Source organism: Macrobrachium nipponense, chromosome 16 (assembly GCF_015104395.2).
Source record: "Macrobrachium nipponense isolate FS-2020 chromosome 16, ASM1510439v2, whole genome shotgun sequence".
Taxonomy (NCBI): domain Eukaryota; kingdom Metazoa; phylum Arthropoda; class Malacostraca; order Decapoda; family Palaemonidae; genus Macrobrachium; species Macrobrachium nipponense.
Window position 1 is genome coordinate 6431201 of NC_087209.1, and position 10784 is coordinate 6441984.

Genomic DNA, 10784 nt, shown 5'->3' on the forward strand with positions numbered 1-10784 from the left:
ATTATCAGGTTATCAAAATTGTTTATTAAACCGGAATAAAAAGATATCCATTAATCCGGAATAAAGATATTCATTGGGATAGAAGACGTTCATTAATCTGGAATAATGATATTCATTAATCCGGAATAATGATATCAAGTAATCCGGAATAATGATATTCATTAATCCGACATCGAGATATTCATGAATCCGGAATAAAGATATTCATTAATCCAGAATAAATACATTAATTAATCAGGAATAAAGATATGTATTCATTAATCCAGAATAATATATTCAATAATCCAGAATAAAAATATTTATTAATCCGAAATAAAGATATTCCAATGAGGAATAAAGATGTTCATCAATGAGGAATAAATATATTCATCCATCCAGAATAAAGATGCTCATGAATCCGGAATAAAAATTTGAATTAATCCAGAATCCAAGCAGAACAAACACCGGTGCCCTACGTAAAAACCTGCTGGGCATTCTGCTGCTTCTGCTGCATACTTCCGCGACCCCCGACGGCGCCAACCCACCCCACAGCTGATGCCATGCAAAACTGGTGGGCATCCCTTGCCAAGGCGCTGCGCCACCCAATCGCCAAACAAGAGATTTCGACGGATTTTTGTCGCCAAACCCGACGACTTCCGACGGACGCGAAGCGACTCGCGGACAGCAGAGAGACGGATCTCGTAGCAGACGGTTCGAAAAGCGACGCCCGACGACCGTCTGTTGTGGTTAGGGCACAAAACACGTGTCACATCCCGAAATAAACCGCTTGCACTTTGGCAGCCGAATTGGAGGCGCCAGGCGGACAAATCCGGTGTGGCACTGCACCTCGCCCTCTGGGCCACCCTTGACCTGACCTCCCCGGGCTGTTTTGGGCGCCTAATCCACCTGTTGCATGTACGGCAGTACAAAACATGGGCGGAAGTGCCGTTGGGGGGCGATGTATCGGGCGACGGGTAGAGAGAGTCTGGCACCCTCCGGGCGGGCTGTGGGGTGCCACTTTCCCTCCTCTCCCCCCTCCCCCCTCCCTCGGCCGTCTGGCTAATCAACCGCTACCGCCCCCTCTCCCCTCCCCCCTTCCCCTGTCACCCCAGGCGCCGCCGGGCTAAATCTGACTCTCCCCCAGAAATCTAATGATCGGTAAACGTTGCAAATGTCAAAAGTTATTTTTGACGCATATCAAAATTTCTATATATATATCAGGACTTCGCCCTCTAACGAAATTTTGGCCGTGACACCTTATTGCAAATGCAAAAATATGCCGAACACGCAGCACGGAGCTTTCGTCAGAACGCTCTTAACCTCTCTACCCCACTCCCCTCCCCCCCCCCTCCTCTCATTCCCCCACCACCAAAAACCCTTGGCTCCTCTGCCCTACCTACCCCCACCACCGCATCTTGGGAGTTCCCAAGCGAGTCCACGTCTAGCCACTAACATTGGATGGTGTCCGATGGATAGCTGGGGGGGGGAGGGGGTGGGGGAGGTAGGTGAAGGGGAAGAAGGGGGTATGAAGAGAGAAGGAGAATGTAGGTGAAGGGGAGGGATATGAAGGGAAGGGGTAAGGGGTTAGGGTTGGGGGGGTACACTACCCACAAGCCAAATCTAACAAGGATGCGGAATTGTTTTGATAAAATCCCACGGGGGCTCAGCCAATTATTTTTTCCCTTGCTCTCCAAAACAACATCGGCCCACAGCTCCCCCCCCCCTCAACAAACCCCGGGCTCCCCTCCCCACCCACCCAAAAAACGAAGACAGTAGTCTTTTTTCACTCCCCTCTCAACTTCCTCCACCCAACCCCCACCCCTGAATAGCAAAAATCTTCAAGTCTTGCAACGGTGTTCGGTTTCCGTCTCACTGAACGACATCTTAACATCAAGAGCAGCTAACGCTATGTCAGTCCTATTTCCCACGTGTTCTCAATATTTATAGACCGTCAAATAAAAGTCATTTTCTCAAATAAAAGTCATTTTCTCAAACAAAAGTCATTTCTCACTCCTCATAAAAACCTATGCGCCTGCATTTTGCTCTTTAGCGAAGACACTCCCAAAGTATGGCGACAGGTTCTAGATTCACTATCTACGGTATATATAAAGGTGAACAAGCATCTAAAGACTAGGGGAGAGAGGGGGAGGGTAGGGTGGGGTGGGGAGACCGGGCGAGTGATGGGTGGGGGAAGGAGAGAGGGAGGGGGGGGGGGTTGTCCTCGCTCCCTCTAGTTGCTTGACATTTTGGGTTGGCACCCCGGCCCAAAAGAAATGCCGCTTACAGTCTCTCTCTCTCTCTCTCTCTCTCTCTCTCTCTCTCTCTCTCTCTCTCTCTCTCTCAACTGATTAGTATACAAAACATAACAAAGACACACACACACACATATATATATATATATATATATATATATATATATATATATATATATATCAAATCAAGTAGGCTGAGTTCCATAATGGCTAAACAAAATCCAGCGCAGAATCAAAACCGAAGTTAAAACTATGTCTAGTGATTTAGCACAGAAATAACCAAGGTGAATATCTTAGGCCTACACAATTTTAAATCGACAAAACTTGCACTCGATGAATATATGAAAACGAATACCGCCATCACAGTTATATGACGTCTGAGCGCTCGCAAGCACGCTGTCATAAGAGGGCTTTGAAAGAAAAAGTGTACGGTAAAAAAAAATAAAGCCTCAAGCGCTTTTGTTAAAAGTATGTTCATCGTGAGTTCTACATTCACAGTCGTGACGTAAGATTCACACCGATCGTAAGGAGGCACGCGACTCCCTCTCCTTCCTTCTCCCCTCCATCCCCCCACCCACACATCATCAACCTCCCACCTATTCAAACCCCACCCCCTCCCCCTCTCCGCTGTGAGACGATCATGTACGATCTTTTACACGATGCACTAACGGCAGGCGTGTCAACACCGTATCGTGTATTTTTGGGGACGCCAGTTGCTCAGAGCAGCAAATCAATATATAGTAGATAATAAATAACGCTCCGAAATTGCCTCAAATCTGTATATAACATTTAAAATGATAAGACCGTAGGAATGACAAATTTTTATCAACTGTAATCAGTTTCCCATTACAATTCAGACCCTGATTATGACAGGCACAGGTGTTACACACGAACACACACACACACTTCCTCAACTTGCCTCCCTCCCTCCCTCCGCAGGGGGGTGTTGCCTTCAAAAGAAAGCAGCCGTCACACAGACTTGAAAACTAGAACGAAAAAGAGAACAGCGTGTGATGTGGTCAAGGGAGAGAGAGGCCCCATCGCGAGGTGGTACTACAACAGCGCATCGGAAACCGCAAAAAGCCTAGATACGACGGTACGATTAGATTCAAGAACGACACATACATATAGATACACATAGTGTCATTTCTCGTATACTCACAAAGAAATGGTTAAGAAAGTCTCTAAATGAATATATTATGGAGTAAACCGTAACGGCGGAGGCTTCTAAACAGTTGAATTGTCCATGTGCTTTACTGGAGCCTAGGCCTATGCTTGGCGCCAAAACTCGCAGATGCATTATTATACGAACCTTTAAAACAATCAAGCAAACAAACAGACACAAAAATACACACAATGCGAATGAACGGCCCTCCTTTTTTTTTTTTTTTTTTTCGGTTGTAGGTCGGAAGGCCGTGAGGTCTGTGAACTGAATGGATGTGCCCTGGAACAGTATTTTCCCAGCGATGACTTAACTCTGGAGGTGTAACCTCAACGCGGCCGCGGCGTGAACTCCTCCCCCTCCCCCCACCCCTCTCGCTGCTCGTCGACACGGAGCAGGACAGCGAACGAGAGAGAGAGAGAGAAGAGAGAGAGAGAGAGAGAGAGAGAGAGAGAGAGAGAGAGAAATGTTTCCCGACACCTTCTGACCAAGGTCAATAGTACCAGGTCACATTTTGCGAAGACTGGCTGCTAGACAGATTGCGCTACTGACCAACGTATGAGAGAGAGAGAGAGAGAGAGAGAGAGAGAGAGAGAGAGAGAGAGAGAGAGAGAGAGGCAATAAGGATAAACACTCATAAAAAGGGAGAGGGGGGGGGGGACAGAAAACATCTCAGCACTGACTGACGACGTTACGAATGCGTCTGTCTATCTTTGGCAGAGACAGACAGACGGGTCTGGTCTAGTGTGTGTCTCGTGTTCGTCGTTCGCTTTCCACCTGACGGCGGCGGACAGCAGCTACTGATATGGATGTTACTACGCACACAGACACAGAGAGAGAGAGAGAGAGAGAGAGAGAGAGAGAGAGAGAGTCCAATTAACTAGCATTTAGAAATACATTCCTAAAGGAGGTACATTTTACACGAATATAAATGAGCCTAGGTATCATCAGCAGAGGTCCTCGCCCTCAGGAGTCGCGTGCCCACATATGGCAGGCGACACCCGACTCCCCCCCCCCCCCCCCCGGGGGGAAGGAATCACGACTACCGTAATTCGTAACATAGTCGTCTTTACTACCAGACAAGAGACACGGACTATACGGTTCCGATACAGCGAGCGAAATGAGTGAGCCTAATGGCGTCATCATTAGGCCCATAGAGGAGGACCACTATAAACCGAAAGCCCCCAAAACCGACAGCAGGGGATTGAGCGACTGAGGCGACCACCCTTTTCGGGTGGGCGGCAGCGACAGCTGGACACGGAGGAGAGCCTGCTGAGCTGTCTACGTAGGTACACGTACGTAGTACCTTCCGCGTACCACCTGACGCTACGCCAGGTACCACCACCACCGACACAAACCTTTGGTATGCTGGATTAACCACAGCCAGGATAAGCCCCGGATTATTCGGGATTCATGGCGTGCGGATTACGGCGTATTTGCGAAGTTGCGTACACAATTTATTTGCCCACCAGGGCCATGCAGAAGACTACCATAGGCCTACGAAATCTACACTCATTTACGCTACGACCATCTCCCGGTGAAATAAGTCGACTCATAGGCCTAAGAAAACTTGTAAAGAGGAAACATGGTATGATACTTGTACCAAGAAGAGAATGCTGGAAACTAATAACTAATTACTCCAGGACCATCCCCTCCCCTACCCCTATAGACTATAGTGGGTAGGGGCTAAGGGAGGAGGAAGTTAAACAACCGAAAAATATGGACGAGCCGAGAGTAATGCTATTGACAGCATAACAGGAGATCATGTGGACCGTGACATTAGGGGGAGGGAGGGAAGGAGCGAGCTACGGATTAAGCGAATCATGAGGTACTAAAGCTTTACTCCTCAGTCAGAGAGAGAGAGAGAGAGAGAGAGAGAGAGAGAGAGAGAGAGAGAGAGAGATGGGTCTATCTATGGCATTGAATATGATACAAATATAATTCACACTTTTTATGCGTTTTACAAATGTGTCCTGAACGAGAGAGAGAGAGTCATCAGGATACAGATGCTTACATTCATAATTCTGTCCATTCACAAATGTGTCCGGAACAGAGAGAGGAGAGAGAGAGGAGAGAGAGAGAGAGAGAGAGAGAGAGAGAGAGAGAGAGCAAAGTGGTACTACTGGCATTCACTAGGACACAAATGCTACATTCACAACTGTCCAACAACAAATGTATTAGGGGAGAGAGAGAGAGAGAGAGAGAGAGAGAGAGAGAGAGAGAGAGAGAGAGAGCATGAAAAAAATAAGACAAAACACACAACTCTGATACCAATGAAGACTTACAAAACTCCGTTATTACACTGGTCAGCCTTGGGGGGGGGGGAGGGAAGGACAGAACGAAGTGACGTACAGGGAACCAGATATAACAGCGGAGGGGGGGGGGGGGAATGGGAAGGGGACTAAGTTATGGGGGGGGGGGGGAGGGGGGAGGGGACTAAGGTATAAGGTATAAAATTGAGGGGAAGGGGCGAGCACCAAGTATACATATATACACACTTTTATAGTTTCTTTTTATCGATTATCGAAAAATGCGAGATTAGTCCAGTGAAGGGCGGGGAGGAAAGAGGGGGAGGGGGAGAGAGGTGTTCCCATCCCTTCGTGGTATATCGACCATGACTGTGTGGACTCCAATGTCATTTATAAAGGTATTTATAAACTATTTTCAATACTGTTCATTCATTTGTAATTCAGAGGGCGGTACGTACAGAATTAATGAAGTTATTGAGAACTCGACACTGCTTACAGCGACAACATAGGACTAAGATTCTTTGAATCATATCGAATTTTCTTTTTATCTTAAAAACTCAACGGTTAAAAGCAAGAATTCAGACCAACTCCTACGGCACAGTGACGTACATTTTCATAAATACCACCACTATAACTTAGATACGAAAAACCCACGCCTTCAAACATCCACGCCCTTTTAAAAATAAAATACCATAACATGATACAGTAATGTCCGTGAATAGGACACGTACCAAAAACTATTTAGGAGCGAACACAGATGTACAGAGCCACGAATGACTCACATTATCAGCATAATCGATGAAAATATGACCAATTTACAAGCGCTGCTGCTGCTCACCTGACATTGAGAGAGAGAGAGAGAGAGAGAGAGAGAGAGAGAGAGAGAGAGAGACTTTATGTTTACGTCTGGTATCTAAGCAACGACTTAGACCCCCAGCCCTTGGCAAACGCAAGAAGGAAGTCTTCTTCGCATGCAAAGGGTACATCAACCGACATCAATAATTCGCTTTTATTTATACAAGACACCAAACGTAGGCTATTGCATTCGACTAATGTATGTTGTTGTACAATATAAAATACTAATCACAAGTCTTTATGTTCGTAACATGATACCTAGGTTTTTTTCTTCTATATAAGTCTAAAATGTCCCTTGAACATAAGTCTAAAATGTTTCTTGGCCACAAGAAATTCCTATTTATATATAACAGATACGTAGTTTATATATATATATATAATATATCATATATAATATATATATATATATATATATATATTATGTCTAAAATGTTCCTTCACCATAAGTAATTTCTATTATAAAAAAAACAACAACGATTACATGCATGAAGGTACCATCAATACACAACACAATTATTCATCGATTTGCCTTTTTTTTTTTTAAATGGGGGGGGGGAGATTAGGGGAAATAGCCACTTAAGCTCTCGACCATTAAAAGACACCTGGGGGTAAGGAAGGAACAACCTATGGGGAAAGAAGTTAGGGAGGAGGGGAGGGGGAGAAATACAATTATGGTGATTTTATAAAATAGAATTAAATATCTAACCCCCAAAAAGCAGCTCACAATAATAATAATAATAATAATAATAATAATAATAATGACAGTAGAAAAATTAGGAACTTTCTTACAATCAAACTATCGGCCTAACAAGAAAATAAAAAAAGGTAATGCCAGTAAACAACAACAAACTTACCTGTATTAGTGTGACAGAGATGACGAAAAGCGGGGGTGGCCAACACTTGTAGTGATCGGCGTAATACTTCCGGTCTCGCTCCTCCGTAAGAAACTCATCGGCGATCAGACGCACCATTCTAAAGTAATAACAATGAAGAAAAGGAAATTAATGTTGTTATAATATTCGTTATAGGTCTAGATTACGCGCCGCGAGAATAATATATAAATATGTAACATGAGCGAGAATATCAGGTAGTACTATGTAGTTACTGTTGTAGTTTTGTGTATATTATATATATAAATAGTTACAACAAACATTAACAATCACAACACACAGAAAATTATTATATAAAGATTTACCGCAACGTCCTATGGCACAGTCGAACGCCGGCCACGGCGCTGCGCTGACACCTCTGCAGAACGAAGCACGGCAGGGCATAACCGTACATTGCAAACAACAACGAGAATAACAAAAACAACCACAACAACAACAACAACCAGGACAATGATGCATCCCAACAACACGACGGCACATGTTCCCAAACCCCCAGTGAGCCTACGACTGCTATACCAGTGCCAACCCCTTACAAGGCAGCGGCGACTCGGTTCCTCCTCCCAATCCCCCTCCCCCTTACTGCTGCTGCTGGCACATTCCAAGCGTGCCAACATGAAAGCAAAATGTCACATCGTTACGAGACGCTGACGGATGACGCCAAAGGGCAGGACGACCATGCCAATGAGTCAAAGTGCAGGCTAATTGGGTACTACGGCTTGGTTTGCCCCGTCTGAAACGAACCCCGACACGAGTCCGGGGAACTTAAGGGTCTAGCAATTGATCGCCAGCGATTGGCAATCCTGAAGGGAAGCCCCTCTAAGGTTGCGTGTTTTAGCGACCGCGGTACTGGAAGGTCGCTTATCTTGATCACGACGGATAGCTGGTTATATATATGTATTTATCTTTGTTTGTGAACGACTGTAGCTATCTCAATTCGCTTTACATAAAGATACTTTTATAATATTTATAGGATTAAGTCAATCTCGTTGTCATGATTGATAAAAGTTGAAATGAACTGGGATTCAACTGCTGTGAAATTGTGCAATGTTCTCGTACTGTGGCGAATTTTAAATTAAAATAAATTAATGCATAATATACTACTGCAGTCCTACTAAAATAAAACCTTTAAAGTCTTTCTTTATAAGTAAACAAAAGTTTAAAACAGTCGATGAGACTAGACCCGATCTGAGGGAGCATCTAAAAAAGGCCTTTATAATCGCTCTTCACTTTCCCTTTCTCATCTTTAGGGAAAAACAACAAATGGCTGCTTCAAACCCACGGACCGGAAGCCACTGACGTTATCAGAGTAATTCTGGAGAGAATTAATAGATACAACTCACATGAAAAGGCGTTTTTTCTTTACTCACTTGTTAAATATAGGAGGCTCGTGAAGGAGAAGATGGAAGTCGTTCTCAGAGGCTACCTGACGATCTCTCTGATGAACGGCACATTTGAACGAGCGGCTCCTCTTTCCGCTCATCTGCAAGTAACAAAACAAGAAGATTTATGCATCAATAAGCTGCAAAGTTTACAAAAAAAGTTCACTCATAAAATACTTTAAGAAATGTGTACATACATCAATGTTCCTGGGCCATAAGGCCACTCGATAATGATAATAAATAGTACTAACAACAAGAAAATTCATTGATAAAACACTATCTGAAAGGTGTACATACATCATACTCGATACTAATAATAAACAGTACTAACAACAACAAAATTAATTAATAAAATGTGTATACATACATTTCATCAAAGTATTCCTAGGTCAATAGGCCTAGTACTACCAAAATAGCCTTGCCTACGTGCTACAATGTTATAAAACTTATGATGTATCAAGTTACAAGGCTTATCCCTACTATGGAACAAAATTATATCTCAATTGCAATAAGCAGTAGCCTTGATTTGTAAAAATAATGACAAAGTATTTTTCATTAATGAGCAATCAATGCTGACACATGCATATTCTTGTCTCAGATGGTCTGCCTATTAATTCAATTTATTTTTGGTGCAAAATTTCTGTAAGTTTTCAACAAGGGCAACAAATGGTAATAATAATAATTATACAGCAATAGATGGGCCTAATTCATCAGAGTTATTTGTGCCAAACTCACATTATTAAATACAATATTAATGAGGTATTTTCTAAAGAAATACCCGAAGAGGAGCTACTACTTAGAGCTACCATTAAATATAACACGAAAATGTTGAATTAATTTCCATGGGCTACAAAAAAAGCAATCGTTATTTTTGTCTGCACTTCAGAAAACACATTTTACACCAATGACAGCATTTCAATACATGACCCAATGGCCAAATCGTCCATGCACACACATACAAGACAATTAAAAGTTAATTTAAATGGCGTAGGTCGGCGGCATACCAATTCTTTTACGTTTTCTACATCGGGGTTCTAGAGACACTATCTAGGCTAGACAGTTCTTGTTCTATAAATACTTTCTATCAGAAACACCACCAACAAGGTTCCACATCTTGCATCAGCAATAAGGCCACAAGTTGATTTACAGGGATAATTTATATATAAAAATGATGAACAAATCTTTATTAAAGACAGATTTCTTAAAAAAAATTAACATGAAAAGGAAAAATATATAAACACTTATAAAGTTACCTAGTGATATCGTCGACGTTACCACATTCCTTTCGTTCGCAATATAAGTATCGTAATCATTCGCAAAATTGGATAAGTCAAATTCGTATATAAAAGACTCATTGGTCGTAAGGCAAGTGATTATGTCCACTCCTACCATAGCCACAAGCATAAATTAATAAATAAAACAAAAAAGGCCACAACAATAACAACGATGAATAACACGGAAATAAACAAAATAATAAATTTAAAACACGAAACGAGAAAATTTTTTTGGGGGGAGGTAAATTTCTCAAAACGGGGAGGGTTCGACGCGACGTCCACACTCAACCACAGCCAGACACCAACTGAACTCTTGAAGTTTATTTTCGCACGAGGGGGCGTTCAATGCACCGCCCCCCCTTTTTTTTTATTTTATACCAACATGCCCCTTGGCGTGTGACGTCACACCTTGAGGCATCACTGCAGGCATAAATGACAATGATTCGAGCATATGAATGCATGTATAAGTAAATCACACAGCAATTACAGTTATTAAAAGTTAATTATTCTTAGTTTGGGACACAGCAATCACTGGCATTAATAGTTAATTATTCTCCGTTTGGGCATACACAGCATGACACCAGCCTTCGAAAATCACGGCTGACACTTTAACCAAACGTTTCATAACAAGCAAAACAAACTACGAACTCCATTTTCCTGTTCTAACACCTCCCATCCATTAACTGCCACGGCCTTACAAAGCAACTTTTATATACACCAGCGAAATTATGGGCGTGCCAGCCC

At 43.0% G+C, this 10784-nt stretch overlaps 1 protein-coding gene across 1 annotated transcript in view; it reads right to left on the minus strand.

Annotated features, from left to right (window-relative positions):
- Positions 1–10341, minus strand: part of LOC135195556 (protein rhomboid-like) — a 15658-nt gene extending 5317 nt beyond the window's left edge. Inside the window, exons 1-3 of the mRNA XM_064221826.1 lie at positions 10020–10341; positions 8755–8867; positions 7352–7469 (exon numbers count right to left, since the gene is read on the minus strand). Coding sequence (XP_064077896.1) covers positions 7352–7469; positions 8755–8867 — 231 coding nt within the window. The 5' untranslated portion in view covers positions 10020–10341. The remainder of the gene's footprint in view (positions 1–7351; positions 7470–8754; positions 8868–10019) is intronic.
- Positions 10342–10784: the final 443 nt, after the last annotated feature.